The 22,025-nt window shown below is 41.4% G+C and overlaps 2 protein-coding genes across 2 annotated transcripts; both read left to right on the plus strand.

Annotated features, from left to right (window-relative positions):
- Positions 1 to 1,166: 1,166 nt before the first annotated feature.
- LOC102266925 (interferon omega-1) lies at positions 1,167 to 1,754 on the plus strand. Its single transcript, XM_070366936.1, has one exon. It carries the CDS (start codon positions 1,167 to 1,169, stop codon positions 1,752 to 1,754), a length of 588 nt encoding a protein of 195 aa, XP_070223037.1.
- A 4,995-nt stretch (positions 1,755 to 6,749) lies between these two features.
- Positions 6,750 to 7,783, plus strand: LOC102272108 (interferon omega-1). Its single transcript, XM_005901346.2, has one exon. The coding sequence runs from the start codon at positions 7,127 to 7,129 to the stop codon at positions 7,781 to 7,783; it is 657 nt and encodes a 218-aa protein (XP_005901408.2). The 5' UTR covers positions 6,750 to 7,126.
- Positions 7,784 to 22,025: the final 14,242 nt, after the last annotated feature.

Here is a 22,025-nt window from a genome sequence, read left to right on the forward strand (position 1 = left end):
TAAAAGCAAAATGACTGCAGTTGGAAATTCCTTCACCAACTTACACAAACACACTTTTGCTCTCAGCATCTGAGCACTGCTGATATTTTGGACACCTGGGGAAATGGGACAGGAGAAGAGGAGGTCACCACTGAGAACTAGGGTCCTTCACAGAAACACTCCAGGAGAGGATGGGGTTCAGGAAGATAATTTATTTTCCCAACAAATAAACAAGCCCTCCACAGAAGGAGATTTTGAGGCCACAGGATGTGGTGAGCCTGTCAGCAGGGAGGGAGTCCAGCAGGTGAGAAAGGGACTCTGTCATTCCAGAGGACAGGGGGTGGCTCCATGTGATCTCTCCCTTGGGAGTGAGGTGCTGCTGGGGAAATACAATTATCCTGGATTTAGAGTCTCCTCACCCATGTTCCCTGAGAAGAACCAGGATTCTGGTGGGGTATTGGCCCAGTCTGTGGAGGATGACAGGTCTCCAGCAAGAAAATGGTGGAAAGAAAGGGTGATGTCTGTAATGGCCCTGATTTGTGGTTCCCTAAAACACAGCCACATGGACCTGCAGGAACATGTTCTAGAAGGAAAAAAAAAGTGGGGTAAACTCATGGACTGATAATAATCAGCCTCTTCTCTAAATCAAACACTAAAGAAAACCCATCATTTGTTTCAAAGAGTTTCTTTGCCAGAGTGATCTGGTAAATCCTAAATAAATACAGAAACCATAGGGCTGAGGGAGCCTGGCTTCCTAGGTAAAGTGAGAGGGGAAAATGGAGCCTAAGATGAGGGCTACAAATGTGTTCCTGGACAAGAGGAGAGGAACATTTACACATGAGAGACAGGGAGCAATATGTGTGTAATTACAAATGTACTTCAATTCTAACATAAGATGAAGACCTTCTCATTTGATTGATAAATATCCATTTGGATGGGTACATTTGAAGTTATTGGGAAATAGATAAAATTAAGAGTTTAGACTGATGACAATTTCTTTGACCATATTCAGAATAAATAAATGAAAATCAAAAAAGGAAGTAAAAGTGTATAGAAATGACTAGAAAATGAAAATTGCTGTGTTCTCTATTTAATGGCCTTGCTTGGAAAGCATGGCATCAGAGAACCTACCTCAAGGTTCCACCAGACGCCATCTCAGCCAGCCCAGCAGCAGCCTCATCTTCCCCATGGCCTTCGTGCTCTCTCTACTGATGGCCCTGGTGCTGGTCAGCTATGGCCTGGGAGGATCCCTGGGCTGTGACTTGTCTCCGAACCACGTGCTGGTTGGCAGGAAGAACCTCAGGCTCATGGGCCAAATGAGGAGACTCTCCCCTCGCTTATGTCTACAGGACAGAAAAGACTTTGCTTTCCCCCAGGAGATGGTGGAGGGCAGCCAGTTCCAGGAGGCCCAGGCCATCTCTGTGCTCCACGAGATGCTCCAGCAGACCTTCAACCTCTTCCACACAGAGCGCTCCTCTGCTGCCTGGGACACCACCCTCCTGGAGCAGCTCCGCACTGGACTCCATCAGCAGCTGGATGACCTGGACGCCTGCCTGGGCACAGTGACGGGAGAGGAAGACTCTGCCCTGGGAAGGACGGGCCCCACACTGGCCGTGAAGAGGTACTTCCAGGGCATCCATGTCTACCTGCAAGAGAAGGAATACAGCGACTGTGCCTGGGAAATCGTCAGACTGGAAATCATGAGATCCTTGTCTTCATCAACCAGCTTGCAAGAAAGGTTAAGAATGATGGATGGAGACCTGAACTCACCTTGACATGACTCTCACTGACTAAGATGCCCCATCATCTTTGCACACTCATCTGTGGTCATTTCAGAAGACTCTGATTTCTGCTTTAGCCACAAAATTTATTGAATTACTTCAGCCAATACATAGTAATACTGTATTAGTAAGCATAGTTAGATATAAAAGGGGTATCAGTCCATAAGCAATGACTGTTTGATGTTATTTATTTATATTTTATTTATTTAATGTATTATTTTATCTCAATATTTTATATTTTCATATAAAAATATTTATGTTTACATTGTATTAAAATTTAGAAAATATATTCCCCTATTTCATTAAAATTGTAATTTGTTTTATTTATTAAATACTTATCAAGGTAAACTTCTTGAGTTTTTTTTATTTTGAAAATCTAAATCCTTATTTTGTCTATATATACCTATCACAAAACAGTGTTTGTTCCCTTTATACTGTGGAACAGTTCTATCACTTTTCAACAAATGTCCATCAAAAGGTGGAGTTCTTCAAGCTTTCTGGTGGCACAGTTTTTAGGACTCTGAGTTTTCCCTCCAGGGAGACTTGGTGGGGAACTAAGTTCCTACAAGCTGTCGAGGGTGCCAAAGAGAAAACAGGTAGAAAGGAGATTATGAAATTATAGAAAATGGTTAGTCTTGATGTCATAGGCATAACTAATTTATACCCACTCATTAAAGAATGGCTGATAGACATATCTGAGGGAAGCAGTCACCTCCTGCTGGAAAGCTGATGCCATATGGTGTTGTCTGGCTGCTCCTGACTCCTATTACTCTACCTCCCACCTTCTCCTCAGTACTGCCTTGCTGAGCAATTCACTCCCTTCCACAATACCTCCACTGCCTCCACACAGGAGCTCTATTCTGTGCTGGTTTCTTCTAGCTGCATGGTGTAGTCAGAGTGGAAGCCCAAGTGAAAGGAGAGTTCTAGAAATTCCAAAACCTCTGAATCCCACCTCTGCTATTTACCAACAGTGTGACCCTGAAAAATCTCACAAACACAACAGGTCAGTTTCCTCATCTTTAATATGAGGACAATAAGAGTAGTTTTCACAGGCTTACGGTTTAGATTCAATGAGTCCATATCACACAAGAGGCATCAAGCGTGCTTGGCAGAAATCATCAGGACAGTGAGAATCACGGAGTGGCTGCCCTCAGGGAGGAGACAGGACAGCCGCCCTGAGACAGCGACTGGAGGGCAGCATGGAAAGGTGCTGGCCCTTTGGCAAAGGTATCTTGTTTTCCACTTCGGTGCTGGTTTCATAGTGTTTTCAGTGTGAGAACTTTCCTTGCTGTATGCTGAAGAGAATTCCAATTTCTGGGTTTCATATCTCCAAAAGCACTCCTATGAGTTCATAAAAAGCTCTTTGAGAAAGATGAATTAGCAGAAAATGCTTTGATGTACTACAAAGACGAATAATAGGGAAAGAACAGAGATCTCATATCAATCCAGAAAATCAAACACATGCAGAGGCAGGAAGGAAAGAGCAGACGCTCTGAAATGTATTTCTGCCCTCCAGTCCTCCGCTGTAAGGGTTGGATCCTAGGTCTCTTTTCTATAAAGTCCCTTGTCCATACTTGCTGGCAATGTCACCTCCAGAAGCCTCTGCATTGCTGCTGCTGCTAAGTCTCTTCAGTCGTGTCCAACTCTGTGCAAACCCATAGATGGCAGCCCATTAGGCTCCTCTGTCCCTGGGACTCTCCAGGCAAGAACACTGGAGTGAGTTGCCATTTCCTTCTCCAATGCATGAAAGTAAAAAGTGAAAGTGAAGTCACTGGGTCGACCCCATGGAACGTAGCCCACAGACTTTTCCGTCCATGGGATTTTCCAGGCAAGAGTACTGGTGTGGGGTGCCATTGCATTCTCTGCATTGCTACTGAAAGGCAAAACCCAACAAAGAGTTCAGAAACCAATTGTTACCCTTCTCATACTAAAGAAGTGGGAAACATTATTAATGAATGAAGTGTGATTTTCTGAAACCCCCAGGGGACTCATGCCAAGAGGCACCTTCCAGGATTGCTGCAGCTAGTGCCCTTGCCCCCATGGCAAGCCCCTGCTGACCCACCTCCACAGGAGACTCCACCTTTAGCAGGTAGGTCTGGTTCAGTCTCCTGCAGGGTCACTGCTGCTCAGTTCCCCTGGGTCTTGGTGCTTGAAAGATTTTGTTTGTCCCCTTTGAGAATGGAGTCTCTCTTCCACACAGTCCTGTGGAAGACTTGTAATCATATATTGCTGGCTTTAGAGTCAGATTTCTGGGGATTCCTAGGCCCTTTGCTGGATTCTTGAGACCTGGAAGCCTGACGTGAGTCTTAGATCCTTCACAACAGTGAGAGAACGTTTTTGGTTGTATTGTTTTCCAGTTTGTTGGTTTCCCATCTGGCAGGTATGGGATTTATTTTTATTGTGCTTGAGGGCCTCCTATCATCTCATTATAATTCCTTTTTTGTCTTTGGACATGGGGTATCTTTTCTGGGTGGGCTCCCGTGCTCAGAGCAGCTGAGGGCCAGTACTCAGAGCTGATGAAGAGGAGGGACTGGGAGCAGCAGGAAGCTACTCTCACAGAATCAGGGGCTCCTGAGTGTAGCCGACACCAGATGTTCATTTCATCTTCTAAAACATCAAGACAACTATAGTAGCAGTCACAGAGGACATCCTTTAATTCAAATAATTCAAAGTTTGAGAATTAGGCTGAGAATGTGGAACTTAGTGAATGATAGCAGTCTTTCATATCAATATAACCAATAGTAACCTCTTTACTCCACCCTCAGTCCAACCAAGAGAAGCTTTGAGTGCAAGTTCCTTAACACAGGCAAGGGTCTGCATGTTGAATCCCTAAGTGTTCATTCTAGGAGAGGGAATGCCTGCAGGACTATGAAGAGTCCAGGAGCCCAAGTTTCCTCCCTTTTGAGCAGGGCCTTGTACATAATCGTGAGAAATCCAACAGCAGTTGAAGTTCTTTGCTGAGGAAGAGATTCTAGGAAAGTAGTCCACTCTCCTAGGATTTTGATGTTTTGTTCCTGGTCAGGGAACTAGATCCTACAGGCTACAACCAAGACTTCCCATGCCACAAGATCCTATCTGAGGCAAGGAATATGGAAAAGTCAGCATGCCGCAACCAAGACCTGGCACAGCCAAATACATGCATTTAAAATTCTTAAAAAACCCAAAGAAACCCATCCCATAAATGTGATCATATCACAAGGTGGGATATTAGGGACATTAGGGTTACAATCAATAAAATTCAGTTATCATTTTTAATATCATAATTATTATTACCCAGATTAAGATCAGAATCATTGGAATCATTTCATTCCCTTTCATTCTAGTTTTCTCAAAGCAACTTCTCATTGCCCAGGTGGATTTGTCACAGATGCATAGCAAGGCTGGTCTCCTTGACCCTGTGAGACAGGGTTAGTGTTCTAGCAACTGGAGTTCTGATTACCCGTCTCCGATGAGCTGGTGTGTGTGACTTCTTCCTTCTCCCCTTATACTGGCCACATATGGATTAAAGGAAAGAAAAATCAGGTGGCTGGTCTTACAAAGCTGAGGGCAGTCCATGGACTCAGGACCTGGACTTTGTTGAGCTTCTGTCTGAAACAGCCATGTCCCAGCCTTTCTGTTGTTCATATTGACCTGATCCTTCCCCTCTGCCACAGCCTAGGCCCCAGATATGCTGCACTGAAGTTTGCTAATCAAGAATACATCACTGTGTCAGGGAAGCCACTTCCTTTCTTTCATATTCATGACATTGAGACTTACCCTTGTTTTCTACTTGCCCACAAAACAACTGTGGAATTTTACTTTCTAGCAAAATTGCAAAGAGAAACAAAAAATCTAACCTCTTGAAAGTGATGCAGCTCCTCGGGCTTTCTTTTCTTTCCTTTCTTGTTCTCACCTCATCATGAATTACAACCAGAGAAGGAGCAGTGACACCAATCTTGTCCAATAAGTCACTAAGTGAATATAAAAAGTTTAAATGAAAAATCACACTCAAGGAAAGAAGGCTATTTCTCCTGATCTAGCATGCTGGGTCTCACTGACTTGCTTTCTCAGAGGAGACAGAGTCAGAAGAACAGAGATGCCGGGTGGAATCAACTGCCTGAACAAACGGCTGTAACTCACTAGATTCTGTGACATAGGCTTCCAACAAGAGACAACACCAGCACTGAATCTCCTTCCTCCAGCTCAGAAACTCTGAGCAGAACAAGTGTTGAACAGTTTAAGTAAAAGAGTTGAATAATAAAAACTATACTTGGTAAAGTAGATATTATTTAACTACTAAAAGCAAAATGACTGCAGTTGGAAATTCCTTCACCAACTTACACAAACACACTTTTGCTCTCAGCATCTGAGCACTGCTGATGTTTTGGACACCTGGGGAAAAGGGTCAGGACAAGAGGAGATCACCATGGAGAACTAGGATCCTTCACAGAAACACTCCAGGGGAGAGGATGGGGTTCAGGAAGAGAATTAATTTTCCCAACAAATAAACAAGCCCTCCACAGAAGGAGATTTTGAGGCCACAGGATATGGTAAGCCTGTCCTCAGGGAGGGAGTACAGCAGGTGAGGAAGGGACTCTGTCACTCAGAGGAGAGGGCGTGTCTCCATGTGATCTCTCCCTTCTGAGTGAGGTGCTGCTGGGAAAATACAATTATCCTGGATTTAGAGTCTCCTCACCAGTGTTCCCTGAGAAGAACCAGGATTCTGGCGGGGGTATTGGCCCAGTCTGTGGAGGATGACAGGTCTCGAGCAAGAAAATGGTGGAAAGAAAGGGTGATGTCTGTAATGGCCCTGAGCTTGTGGCTCCCTAAAACACAGCCACATGGACCTGCAGGAACATGTTCTAGAAGGAAGAGAAATGTGGGATAAGCTCATGGACTGATAATAATCAGCCTCTTCTCTAAATCAAACTCTAATGAAACCCATCTTGTTTCAAAGAGCTCAACTGCCACAGTGATCTGGTAAATCCCTAAATAAATACAGAAACCATAGGGCTGAGGGAGCCTGGCTTCCTAGGTAAAGTGAGAGGGGAAAATGGAGCCTAAGATGAGGGCTACAAATGTGTTCCTGGACAAGAGGAGAGGCACATTTATGCATGAGAGACAGGGAGCAATATGTGTGTAATTACAAATGTACTTCAATTCTAACATAAGACAAAGACCTTCTCATTTGATGATAAATACCCATTTGGATAAGCATGTCTGAAGTTACTGGGAAAAAGTAAAATTAATAGTTTAAATTGATGACAATTTCTTTGACCATATTCAGAATACATAACAGAAAACCAAAATAGAAAGTAAAAGTGTATAGAAATGATTAGAAAATGAAAATTACTGTGTTCCCTATTTAATGGCCTTGCTTAGAAAGCATGGCATCAGAGAACCTACCTCAAGGTTCCACCAGACGCCGTCTCAGCCAGCCCAGCAGCAGCCTCATATTCCCCATGGCCGTCATGCTCTCTCTACTGATGGCCCTGGTGCTTGTCAGCTACGGCCTGGGAGGATCCCTGGGCTGTGACCTGTCTCAGAACCACATGCTGGTTGGCAGGCAGAACCTCAGGCTCCTGGGCCAAATGAGGAGACTCTCCCCTCGCTTCTGTCTGCAGGACAGAAAAGACTTTGCTTTCCCCCAGGAGGTGGTGGAGGGTAGCCAGCTCCAGGAGGCTCAGGCCTTCTCTGTGCTCCACGAGATGCTCCAGCAGACCTTCAACCTTTTCAACACAGAGCACTCCTCTGCTGCCTGGGACACCACCCTCCTGGAGCCGCTCCACACTGGACTCCATCAGCAGCTGGATGACCTGGATGCCTGCCTGGGGCAGGTGATGGGAGAGGAAGACTCTGTTCTGGGAAGGACGGGCCCCACACTGGCCATGAAGAGGTACTTCCATGGAATCCACGTCTACCTGAGAGAGAAGGAATATAGTGACTGCGCCTGGGAAATCGTCAGACTGGAAATCATGAGATCTTTGTCTTCATCAACCAACTTGCAAGAAAGGTTAAGAATGATGGATGGAGACCAGAATTAACCTTGACATGACTCATTGACTAAGATGCCACAGCATCCTTGCACACTCAAGTGTAGTCATTTCAGAAGACTCTGATTTCTGCTTTAGCCATGAAAGTTGTTGAATTAGTTAGTCCAATGCATAGAAGTACAGTATTAGTAAGCAAGTAGATATAAAAGTACCCAGCTGCAAGGGTATCAGTCTATAAGCAATGACTGCTTTCATGTTATTTATTTATATTTTATTTATTTAATGTGTTATTTTATCTCAATATTTTATATTTTCATATAAAAGATGTGTATGCTTACATTGTATTAAAATTTAGAAAATATATTCCCCTTTCTCTTTGATTAAAATTGTAATTTGTTTTATTTATTAAATACTTATCAAGGTAAACTTCTTGAGGTTTTTTACTTTGAAAATCTAAATCCTTATTTTGTCTATATTTACCTACCACAAAACAGTAATGTTCATTTTATACTGTGGAACAGTTCTATCACTTTCTAGCAAATGTCTGTCAGAAGGTGGAATTCTTCAAGCTTTCTGGTGGCACAGTTTCTAGGACTCTGAGTTTTCCCTCCAGGGAGCCTTAGTTGAGGAACTAAGATCCTCTAAGCTGTGGAGGGTGCCAAAAAGAAAAAAAGGTAGAAAGGAAATTATGAATTATAGAAAATTGTTAGTCTTGATGTCTAGGCCTAAGTAATTTATACCCACTCATTAAAGAATGGTTGATAGACATATCTGAGGGAAGCAGTCACCTCCTGCTGGAAAGTTGATGCCATATGTTGTTGACTGGCTGCTCCTGACTCCTATTATTCTGCCTTCCACCTTCTCCTCAGTACTGCCTTACTGAGCAATTCACTCCCTTACACAGTAACTTCACTGCCTCCAACACAGGAACTCTGTTCTGTGCTGCTTTCTAGCTGCATGGTGTATTAAAGGTATTTTCTCTTCCACTTCAGTGCTGGTTTCATAGTGCTTTCAGTGTGAGAACTTTCCTTTGCCATATACTGAAAAGAATTCCAATTTCTGGGTGTCATATCTCTAAAAAGCACTCCTATGAGTTCATATAAAACTCTTTGAGAAAGATGAATTTGTAGAAAATGATTTGATGTAAAAAAGACGAATAATAGGGAAACAATACAGATCTCATATCAATGCAGAAAGTGAAACACATGCAGAGGCAGGAAGGAAAGAGCAGGCGCTGTGAAATGGACTTCTGCCCTCCAATCCTACGCCATCCCAGGTTGGATCCTAGTTCTCTTTTCAGTAAAGTGCCTTGTCCATACTTGCTGGCAAGATCACCTCCAGGAGCCTCTGCATAGCAACTGAAAGACCAAAACCCAACAAAGAGTTCCGAAACCAGTTGTTACCCTTCTCATACTAAAGACGGGAGAAACATTATTAATGAATGAAGTGTGATTTTCTGAAACCCCCAGGGGACTCACACCACGGGGCACCTTCCAGAATTGCTGCAGCTAGTGCCCTTGCCCCCACGGCAAGCCCCTGCTGACCCACCTCCACAGGAGACTCCACCTTTAGCAGGTAGGTCTGGTTCAGTCTCCTGTGGGCTCACTGCTGCTCAGTTCCCCTGGGTCTTTGTGCTCACAAGATTTTGTTTGTCCCCTTTGAGAATGGAGTCTCTTTGCCACACAGTCCTGTGGAAGACTTGTAATCAAATATCGCTGGCCTTTAGAGTCAGATATCCCAGGGATTCCCAGGCCCTTTGCTGGATTCGCAGACCTGGAAGCCTGACATGAGTCTTAGATCCTTCACAACAGTGAGATAACATTTTTGGTTGTATTGTTTTCCAGTTTGTTGGTTTCCCAATGTGCAGGTATGGAGTTTATTTTTATTATGTTTGAGTACCTCCTACCATCTCATTATAATTTCTTTTTTGTCTCTGGACATGGGGTATCTTTTCTGGGTGGGCTCCAGAGTCCTCCTGTGGATGGTTTTTAACAGCTCCTTGAGAATTCAGTGCTCTTGCAGGAGATGAGTGCATGTCCTCGTACTCTGTCATCTTGAACCAGAAGCTAAGCCAGAATTGTCATTTTCTGCACTTTTCTCAATTTTGTTTTCATGGAAGAAACTTTTCCCTTCTATCCTGGGCATCAGACAATGTCACAGCTTCAATACTTCTTTTGTATTATTACACTGGAAATGAAATATACTCATGGTAAAGTCTCAATACAAAAGGAGATATTCATCTATAAGAGTCAACTCAGCTTGAAATAAAAACCTGAAGCTCAATCTAACTCTCTTCTTTAGTAAAATAGAACTCAGAGGTGTGACTACATAGTCTATTTTGACAGTTTAAATTGCACCAAAATAAATCTAGCCACAACTCTCTGCATTTCCTTTTTAAGGTCCAATAGATAAGGTTTGAATTCTTCCACAATGATTTACTGGACCATAGTTCTCATTTTCTGATGGTCTACAGATAACAGCGGCATAATACTGAACATGGGTTAATTCACAGTTTCTTTATTCTGTCACCAAAGTGTGCTGACCGCACACACATGTGACAATGTGCTTGATGATGTGCATTCCAGAACAGTCAGGCACGAATGGTGACTGCCCTCCTGGGAGCAGGGAAGAGGACATCGAGTCAGGAAGAGGAGGAAGGAGGCAGCAAGTGCTCAGAGCAGCTGAGGGCTAGTACTCAGAGCTGATGAAGAGGAGGGCCTGGGAGCAGCAGGAAGCACTATTCTCACACAATCTGGGGCTCCTGAGTGTTGCTGTTCCAGACTTTCAGTTCCTCTTCTAAAAGATGAAGATGACTTTTAGCAGCCACAGAGGACATTCTTTACTTCAAATAATACAAAGTTTGCAAATTAGGCTGAGAATGTAAAACTTAATGAATGATAACAGTCTTTCATATCAATATAACCAATTCAGTTCAGTTTAGTTCAGTCGCTCTGTCATGTCCGATCCTTTGTGACGCCATGAACCCCAGCACGGCAGGCCTCCCTGTCCATCACCGACTCCCAGAGTCCACACAAAACCATGTCCATTGTGTCAGTGATGCCATCCAACCATCTCATCCTGGTCATCCCCTTCTCCTCCTGCCCTCAATTTTTGCCAGTATGAGGGTCTTTTCCAATGAGTTAGCTCTCCACATCAGGAGGCCAAAGTATTGGAGTTTCAGTTTCAACATCAGTCCTTCCAAAGAACACCCAGGACTGATCTCCTTTAGGACGGACTGGTTGGATCTCCTTGTAGTCCAAGGGACTCTCAAGAGTCTTCTCCAACACCACAGTTCAAGAGCATCAATTTTTCTGTGCTCAGCTTTCTTTATAGTCCAAATCTCACACCCATACATGACTACTGGAAAAACCATAGCCTTGACTAGGCAGACCTTTGTTGGTAAAGTAATGTCTCTGCTTTTTAATATGCTGTCTAGGTTGGTCAAAAATTTCTTTCCAAGAAGCAAGTGTCTTTTAATTTCATGGCTGCAATCACCATCTGCAGTGATTTTGGAGCCCCAGAAAAATAAAGTCAGACAATGTTTCCCATTCTATTTGACACGAAGGGATGGGAACGGATGCCACGACTTAGTTTTCTGAATGTTGAGCTTTAAGCCAACTTTTTCACTCTCCTCTTTCACTTTCATCAAGAGGCTCTTTAGTTCTTCTTCACTTTCTGCCATAAGGGTGGTGTTATCTGCATATCTGAGGTTATTGATTTTTCTCCCCGCAATCTTGATTCTAGCTTGTGCTTCCTCCAGCCCAGCATTTCTCATGATGTACTTCGCATATAACCAATAGTAACCTCTTCAGTCCACCCTCAGTCCAACCAAAAGAAGTTTCACCTGCAAGTCTCTTAACACTGTGAAGAGTCTGCATGTTGAGGCCCAAGTATTAATTCTAGGAGAGGGACTGCCTGCACAACTCTGAAGGAGCCCAGGAGCCCACGTTTCCTCTCTTTTGATCAGTACCTGGTACATTATGGAGAGAAATCCCACAGTACTTTTAGTTCTTTGCATAGAAACAGATTCTAAGAAAGTTGTCTAATAAAACACACTTGCTCTGCTAATAAAAGAGATAACAAGCAGTCCCTTTCCTCAACCTCAGTAAGTTTTAGACCACCTCTGATGCTACTTTTTAAGCTACAGATTATGTTATACTTCAAAATCATACTGAGAGAAAAAGAAATCAGATTTGTGGTTAGGAAATTTTTTAAAGGAAATTTTTGTTCTAAAGGAACAAAATGACAGGTTTTTTTTTTTTTTTTTTTAAGATGTGGAGAGGAGGAAAATGGATAAAATGCTGTGTTTTGAGACCCACCAAATCCAAAGTCTAGGAGAGGGGGTTGCCCAAAGAACTGTGAAGGAACAGATCCCAAGAGTCCATGCTTACAGCAGTCCGGGAACATTATGAAAAGAAATCTTACAGCACTTGAATCTTTTTGCTTGGGACTAGCATCTTGAAAAATTGTCTTATAAAATAACAGCTTCTCTGTGAAGAGTATAAATGAGGTAAACAGTCCCTAACATCATCCTCAGTTAGTCTCAGACCACCTCTGGTGATATTATTTTAAGACAGAGATTTTTTTAATGGTTATGAGACCAGGAAATCAGTTATAAAATGTGACAGAGAGGATGACAAGAAATGGGACATCCCTACACTTTCCCTGCCACCAGGAAGGTGGCAACAGTACTTCCAAAGCTATTTCTTGGGTTAGTATTTGGGGTGAAGTAAGAAAGGACTTGTCTTGAGTATGAAATGTTAAAAGGCACCAAGTCTAAGCCATCAAGATAAATAACACTGTAACTCAATATTAAAAAATGAAAATACCAAAATACACACACTGAACAAAACATCAAAATTTTCAAGAAAGACAGGAAATGCCCTTTCATTTGCAAGACCATATGTGTTTTACAAAGAAAGGCTTCACATTGCCAATGAAATCTGGGCAATTTTCATTTCACCTATAAAATTTTTCCCAAAGAAAATGAAAAGATCAGACATGGTAAATGCCCTCAACGCTCTGTACAGGACACTGCCTCTTCTTCCTCTGGTTCCTCTCTCCCTCTCTCTCTTCCATCTTCTTCCTTTCTTTTTGACTGCACAGCACTGCATGTGGGGACCTTAATTCCCAGACCAGGCATCAAATTCACACCTCCTGCACTGAAAGTGCAGTCTTACTCATTGGACCAGGGACATCTGCACTAATCCTTTTTTCTACACTACACGCAAGGTGGGGTGCTGGCAGTGGTGTTTCAGAAACTCAGGATAAATAAAAATTATTTAACTGTCACAGTCACAAGAAATTGTCAAACAAATATAGATGTCAGCTTGAATATATTAATGAGTGGGCTTCCATTAAAGCCAGTAAAGTAAAATCATATTAAATTCTTGTTTCAGGAGGGCGGTCCTAAGATAGCGGAGGAATAGGATGGGGAGACCACTTTCTCCCCCACAAATTCATCAAAAGAACATTTAAACACTGAGCAAAATCCACAAAACAACTTCTGAATGCTGGCAGAGGACATCAGGCACCCAGAAAAGCAGCCTATTGTCTTTGAAAGGAGGTAGGAAAAATAGAAAAGACAAAAAAAGAGACAAAAGAGGTAGGGACAGAGCTCCGTCCTGGGAAGGGAGTCTTAAAAAGACAGAAGTTTCCAAACACCAGGAAACACTCCCACTGCCGAGTCTGTGGCGAGCCTTGGAAGCACAGAGGGCAACATAATAGGGAAGAAAATAAGTAAATAATTAAAACCCACAGATTAGGAGCCCAACGGTAACTCCCCCAGTGGAGAATCAGCACAGACACTTGCACCCGCCACTAGCAAGCGGGGGCTGGGCAGGGAGGCGCGGGCCGCATTGCTTAGAGTAAGGATCCGGCCTGAATGCCCCCATGGGTAATCAGAGCAAACTAATTTGGGCTAGCAAACCAGACTATGGGATAGCTACCACGCAAAAAGCCCTAAGATACCACCAGGCCCGCGCACAGAACAAAGGGCAGAACAGAACTAGCTGGCTGCAGACCATCCCCCTCCAGTGACAGGCAGCCATAGCCAGAAGTGGGCAATCGTAGCCCCAGAGAGACATCTACCAAACTGCAAGCAGGCTTCTTTGCTAACTAAGACTTCTTGGGGTTCTGGACAGTCATCTGCCTGAGAAGGTGAGCCAGTTGTACACCCAGAAAACCAAGCGGCAGGGACGGGAGAGGCATGTCACAGCGACCGTGCTTGCCAAACACCACGCTTGGAGCTAGGAAGGGCACAAATCGCAGGCCCAACGGAGTCTGCGCCTCTGAGCCCTACCCGAGTGCCTGAACCTGAGTGGCTTAGACCTGGGAGGTGCATGCCTCAGACGGGCCAGCCTCAGACGGTTCCTGGTGGAGCAACCTAGAGCCTGAGCTGTGTGGGCAGGGAGGGTGCAAGCGCCGTGAGCAGGGGCAGGCCCAGTGTGGCTGAGACACTGCAAGCACACGCCAGTGTTATTTGTTTGCAGCGTCCCTCCTTTCCCACAACGCAACTGAACAAATGAGCCTAAAAAGTGTCCACCACCAACCGCCCCCTTGTGTCAGGGCGGAAATCAGACACTGAAGAGACCAGCAAACAGAAGCTAAAACCGAGGGAACCACCTTGGAAGTGACAGGTGTCATAGATTAAAACCCTGTAGTTAGTACCGACTACATAGGAAGGGGCCTATAGATCTTGAGAAATATAAGCCGGACCAAGAAACTATCTGAAAATGAACTGACCCCACACTGCCCACAACACCACCAGAGAAAGTCCTAGATGTATTCTTACTATTTTTATGATCATTCTTATCTTTTTTATTTTCCATTTTTTTCTTTCTTTAACTTTTTTTTAAAAATTTAAGTCCTTTATTACTCCTTTAATTTTCATTTTTATAACCTATTACTTTTCAAAAAAAAGGACTATTTTTTAAAGCAAACTTCATATATATGTATATTTTAATAACTTTTGTGACTTTGATTTTCTTCTTCTTCTTCTTTTCTTTAATATTGTATTTTTGAAAATCCAACCTCTACTCTAGAATTTTAATCTTTGCTTGTTGGTATTTGTTATCAATTTTGTACCTTTAAGAACCCAATCTTCAGTACTCATTTTTACTTGGGAGCGAGATTACTGGCTTGACTGCTCTCTCCCCCTTTGGACTCTCCTTTTACTCCACTAGGTCGCCTCTGTCTCCTCCCTCCCCCTTCTCTCCTCTACCCAACTCTCTGAATCTCTGTGTGTTCCAGACGGTGGAGGACACTTAGGGAACTGATTACTGGCTGGATCTGTCTCTCTCCTTTTCATTCCCTCCTTTTATCCTCCTGGCCACCTCTGTCTCCTTCCTCCATCTTCTCTTCTCTGTATAACTCCATGAACATCTCTGAGTGGTCCAGACTGTGGAGTGCACATAAGGAAGTGATTACTGGCTAGCTTGCTCTCTCCTCTTTTGATTCCACCTCATCTCATTCGGGTCACCTCTAACTCCCTCCTCCCTCTTCTCTTCTCTATGTAACTCTGTGAATCTCTCTGGGTATCCCTCATGGTGGAGAAACTTTTCATCTTTAACCTAGATGTTTTATCAACGGTGCTGTATAGAAAAATTCTTGAGACTACTGTAAAAATAAGACTGAAAACAAGAAACAGGAGGCTTAAGTCCAAATCCTGAGAACATCATAGAACATCTGACTCCAGGGAACATTAAGCGATAGGAACTCATCAGACGCCTCCATACCTACACTGAAACCAACCACCACCCAAGGGCCAACAAGTTCCAGAGCAAGACATACCATGCAAATTCTCCAGCAACACAGGAACACAGCCCTGAGCTTCAATATACAGGCTGCCCAAAGTTACTCCAAAACGATTGACATCTCATAACTCATTACTAGACACTTCATTGCACTCCAGAGAGAAGAAATCCAGCTCCACCCACCAGAACACGGACACAAGCTTCCCTAACCAAGAAACCTTGACAAGCCACTGATACAACCCCACCCACAGTGAGGAAACTCCATAATAAAGAGAACTTCACAAACTGCCAGAATACAGAAAGGACACCCCAAACTCAGCAATATAAACAAGATGAAGAGACAGAGGAATACCCAGCAGGTAAAGGAACAGGATAAATGCCCACCAAACCAAACAAAAGAGGAAGAGATAGGGAGTCCACCTGATAAAGAATTCCAAATAATGATAGTGAAAATGATCCAAAATCTTGAAATAAAAATGGAATCACAGATAAATAGCCTGGAGGCAAGGACTGAGAAAATGCAAGAAAGGTTTAACAAGGACCTAGAAGAAATAAAAAAGAGTCAATATATAATGAATAATGCAATAAATAAGATCAAAAACACTCTGGAGGCAACAAATAGTAGAACAACAGAGGCAGAAGATAGGATTAGTGAAATAGAAGATAGAATGGTAGAAATAAATGAATCAGAAAGGAAAAAAGAAAAACGAATTATAAGAAATGAGGACAAGCTCAGAGACCTCCAGGACAATATTAAACACCACAGCATTCGAATCATAGGAGTCCCAGAAGAAGAAGACAAAAAGAAAGACCATGAGAAAATACTTGAGGAGATAATAGTTGAAAACTTCCCTAAAATGGGGAAGGAAATAATCACCCAAGCCCAAGAAACCCAGAGAGTCCCAAACAGGATAAACCCAAGGCAAAACACCCCAAGACACATATTAATCAAATTAACAAAGATCAAACACAAAGAACAAATATTAAAAGCAGCAAGGGAAAAACAACAAATAACACACAAGGGGATTCCAATAAGGATAACAGCTGATCTTTCAATAGAAACTCTTCAGGCCAGGAGGAAATGGCAAGACATACTTAAAGTGATGAAAGAAAATAACCTACAGCCCAGATTACTGTACCCAGCAAGGATCTCATTCAAATATGAAGGAGAAATGAAAAGCTTTACAGACAAGCAAAAGCCGAGAGAATTCAGCAGCACCAAACCAGCTCTCCAACAAATACTAAAGGATATTCTCTAGACAGGAGACACAAAAACAGTGTATAAACTCGAACCCAAAACAATAAAGTAAATGGCAACGGGATCATACTTATCAGTAATTACCTTAAACATAAATGGGTTGAATGACCCAACCAAAAGACAAAGACTGGCTGAATGAATACAAAAACAAGACCCCTATATATGTTGTCTACAAGAGACCCACCTCAAAACAGGGGACACATACAGACTGAAAGTGAAGGGCTGGAAAAAGATATTCCATGCAAATAGAGATCAAAAGAAAGCAGGAGTAGCAATACTCATATCAGATAAAATTGACTTTAAAACAAAGGCTGTAAAAAGAGACAAAGAAGGACACTACATAATGATCAAAGGATCAATCCAAGAAGAAGATATAACAATTATAAATATATATGCACCCAACATTGGAGCACCACAATATGTAAGACAAATGCTAACAAGTATGAAAGGGGAAATTAACAATAACACAATAATAGTGGGAGACTTTAATACCCCACTCACACCTATGGATAGATCAACTAAACAGAAAATTAACAAAGAAACACAAACTTTAAATGATACAATAGACCAGTTAGACCTAATTGATATCTATAGGACATTTCACCCCAAAACAATGAATTTCAACTTTTTCTCAAGCACACACGGAACCTTCTCCAGGATAGATCACATCCCGGACCATAAATCTAGCTTGGTAAATTCAGAAAAATTGAAATCATTCCAAGTATCTTTTCTGACCACAACGTAGTTAGATTAGATCTCAATTACAGGAGAAAAACTGTTAAAAATTCCAACATCTGGAGGCTGAACAACATGCTGCTGAATAACCAACAAATCACAGAAGAAATCAAAAAAGAAATAAAAATATGCATAGAAACGAATGAAAATGAAAACACAACAACCCAAAACCTACGGGACACTGTAAAAGCAGCGCTAAGGGGAAAGTTCATAGCAATACAGGCATACCTCAAGAAACAAGAAAAAAGTCAAATAAATAACCTAGCTCTACACCTAAAGCAACTAGAAAAGGAAGAAATGAAGAACCCCAGGGTTAGTAGAAGGAAAGAAATCTTAAAAAATAGGGCAGAAATAAATGCAAAGAAACAAAGGAGACCATAGCAAAAATCAACAAAACCAAAAGCTGGTTCTTTGAAAGGATAAATAAAATTGACAAACCATTAGCCAGACTCATCAAGAAACAAAGGGAGAAAAATCAAATCAATAAAATTAGAAATGAAAATGGAGAGATCACAACAGACAACACACAAATACAAAGGATCATAAGAGACTACTATCAGCAATTATATGCCAATAAAATGGACAACGTGGAAGAAATGGACAAATTCTTAGAAAAGTACAACTTTCCAAAACTGGACCAGGAAGAAATAGAGAATTGTAACAGACCCATCACAAGCACGGAAATTGAAACTGTAATCAAAAATCTTCCAGCAAACAAAAGCCCAGGTCCAGACGGCTTCACAGCTGAATTCTACCAAAAATTTAGAGAAGAGCTAACACCTATCCTACTCAAACTCTTCCAGAAAATTGCAGAGGAAGGTAAACTTCCAAACTCATTCTATGAGGCCACCATCACCCTAATACCAAAACCTGACAAAGATGCCACAAAAAAAAAAAAAAAAACTACAGGCCAATATCACTGATGAACATAGATGCAAAAATCCTTAACAAAATTCTAGCAATCAGAATCCAACAACACATTAAAAGATCATACACCATGACCAAGTGGGCTTTATCTCAGGGATGCAAGGATTCTTCAATATCCACAAATCAATCAATGTAATACACCACATTAACAAATTGAAAAATAAAAGCCATATGATTATCTCAATAGATGCAGAGAAAGCTTTTGACAAAATTCAACATCCATTTATGCTAAAAACTCTCCAGAAAGCAGGAATAGAAGGAACATACCTCAACATAATAAAAGCTATATATGACAAACCCACAGCAAACATTATCCTCAATGGTGAAAAATTGAAAGCATTTCCTCTAAAGTCAGGAACAAGACAAGGGTGCCCACTCTCACCACTACTATTCAACATAGTTTTGGAAGTTTTGGCCACAGCAATCAGAGCAGAAAAAGAAATAAAAGGAATCCAAATTGGAAAAGAAGAAGTAAAACTCTCACTATTTGCAGATGACATGGTCCTCTACATAGAAAACCCTAAAGACTCCACCAGAAAATTACTAGAGCTAATCAATGAATATAGTAAAGTTGCAGGATATAAAATCAACACACAGAAATCCCTTGCATTCCTTACACTAATAATGAGAAAATAGAAAGAGAAATTAAGGAAACGATTCCATTCACCATTGCAACAAAAAGAATAAAATACTTAGGAATATATCTACCTAAAGAAACTAAAGACCTATATATAGAAAACTATAAAACACTGGTGAAAGAAATCAAAGAGGACACTAATAGATGGAGAAATATACCATGTTCATGGATCAGAAGAATCAATATAGTGAAAATGAGTATACTACCCAAAGCAATTTATAGATTCAATGCAATCCCTATCAAGCTACCAACGGTATTTTTCACAGAGCTAGAACAAATAACTTCCCAATTTGTTTGGAAATACAAAAAACCTTGAATAGCCAAAGCTATCTTGAGAAAGAAGAATGGAACTGGAGGAATTAACCTGCCTGACTTCAGGCTCTACTACAAAGCCACAGTCATCAAGACAGTATGATACTGGCAGAAAGACAGAAATATAGCTAAATGGAACAAAATAGAAAGCCCAGAGATAAACCCACGCACCTATGGACACCTTATCTTTGACAAAGGAGGCAAGAATATACAATGCAGAAAAGACAATCTCTTTAACAAGTGGTGCTGGGAAAACTGGTCAACCACTTGTAAAAGAATGAAACTAGAACACTTTCTAACACCATACACAAAAATAAACTCACAATGGATTAAAGATCTAAACATCAGATCAGAAACTATAAAACTCTTAGAGGACAGCATAGGCAAAACACTTTCCGACATGAATCACAGCAGGATCCTCTATGATCCACCTCCCAGAATATTGGAAATAAAAGCAAAAATAAACAAATGGGATCTAATTAAAATTAAAAGCTTCTGCACAACAAAAGAAACTATAAGCAAGGTGAAAAGACAGCCTTCAGAATGGGATAAAATAATAGCAAATGAAGCAGCTGACAGACTACTAATCTCAAAAATATACAAGCAACTCCTGCAGCTCAATTCCAGAAACATAAACGACCAAATCAAAAAATGGGCCAAAGAACTAAATAGACATTTCTCCAAAGAAGACATACAGATGGCTAACAAACACATGTAAAGACGCTCAACATCACTCATTATCAGAGAAATGCAAATCAAAACCACAATGAGGTACCATTTCACGCCAGTCAGAATGGCTGTGATCCAAAAGTCTACAAGCAATAAATGCTGGAGAGGATGTGAAGAAAAGGGAACCCTCTTACACTGTTGGTGGGAATGCAAACTAGTACAGCCACTATGGAGAACAGTGTGGAGATTCTTTAAAAAACTGGAAATAGAACTGCCATACGACCCAGCAATCCCACTGCTGGGCATACACACTGAGGAAACCAGAAGGGAAAGAGACACGTGTACCCCAATGTTCATCACAGCACTGTTTATAATAGCCAGGACATGGAAGCAACCTAGATGTCCATCAGCAGATGAATGGGTAACAAAGCTGTGGTACATATACACAATGGAGTATTACTCAGCCATTAAAAAGAATACATTTGAATCATTTCTAATGAGGTGGATGAAACTGGAGCCAATTATACAGAGTGAAGTAAGCCAGAAAGAAAAACACCAATACCGTATACTAACACATATATATGGAATTTGGAAAGATGGAATGATAACCCTGTATGTGAGACAACAAAAGAGACACAGATGTATAGATCAGTCTTTTGGACTCTGTGGGAGAGGGTGGGGGGGATGATTTGGGAGAATGGCATTGAAACATGCATAATATAATATAAGAAACGAATCACCAGTCCAGGTTCAATGCAGGATACAGGAAGCTTGGGGCTGGTGCACTGGGATGACCCAGAGGGATGGTATGGGGAGGGACGTGGGAGGAGGGTTCAGGATTGGGAACACGTGTACACCTGTGGTGGATTCATGTTGCTGTATGGCAAAACCAATACAGTATTGTAAAATAAAAAAAATAAATTAATTAAAAAAATAAATGAATTCTTGTTTCAGTATAAATAAACCATAGCTTAAAAAGAATTTAATAAAATACTAATAAATATTAAATCATTTTAATACTCATATTTTAATATATTATCTAACATTTAAATATTTTCATAAAATGAATATTTCACATATTTTAATATATATTTAATATTTCAAAAAATATTTCAAAAATAAAAATTTTAAAATATTTAATGAGACAAATGTAATTAAATATAAATTGAAATGCATAAAAATACAGTGCTGTAATACTTTTTGAATATTCCTACTTTTTAGCTGTTCAATACTTACTCCCCTACTTCAAGGCCAATTCCTTGAAAGATACCCTGAAAGTCCCAGAGCATCTCCAAAGGCGCATAGCACCCCAGACCTTGGGTGGGTACTGCGCTCTGATTCACCCACAGGGCATCCCCAACACCGTCCAGTCATCCAATCACAATCTCTTTTCTTAAATAAATAATTTTATAACATAATCTAAAAGATTTTTTACGTGTTTTGAGTGTATTTGCTATTTTCAACCTATGAAATTTATTTTTTTATGGAAAAGTTTTTAAGAGAGTATGTTGTTAAAGGTATTTGTCAGTTAACCTAATGCTTAGCTTCTTCTTCTTTAACATGTAAACAGCAAAGTCTCAGGAATTTGAATCTAGTGGACACTTTTCTTTCTGTCTTCGAAGAGCACAACGCAGGCCTTGATCAGGTGAATCTTCTAGTTTGCTCTCCTCCAAAGAGTGAGTTGAGAACATTGGTGCCATTGTTTTGAGATTTTTTCCATCATCAACCTGTGACTCCAAATTTGTCGGTCACACTTGAGTCTATTCTCCTTGAAGGCAAAGAGAAAAGTCTGGTGGATCACATGGGATGCTTCCAAGGAGCAGGAGTAGATGGGGTAATAGCACTTCTCACATCACACGGCCTGGACTTATCCTCATGGGAGTCTCATGGCAAGGAAGTTGGGAAATAATTGGATGATTAAGAGAGGAGAAGACAAGTTCAGTGCACAAGACCATTTTTTCATTTTTGCACTGTTTGTCCTAACGGAGCTCTGGGTGGGTG

This window comes from Bos mutus, unplaced genomic scaffold (assembly GCF_027580195.1).
Source record: "Bos mutus isolate GX-2022 unplaced genomic scaffold, NWIPB_WYAK_1.1 CTG307, whole genome shotgun sequence".
Classification (NCBI taxonomy): domain Eukaryota; kingdom Metazoa; phylum Chordata; class Mammalia; order Artiodactyla; family Bovidae; genus Bos; species Bos mutus.

Coding starts and splice junctions, on each gene's coding strand:
- LOC102266925 (XM_070366936.1), top strand. CDS start 1,167: ATGGCCTTCGTGCTCTCTCTACTGATGGCCCTGGTGCTGGTCAGCTAT.
- LOC102272108 (XM_005901346.2), top strand. CDS start 7,127: ATGGCATCAGAGAACCTACCTCAAGGTTCCACCAGACGCCGTCTCAGC.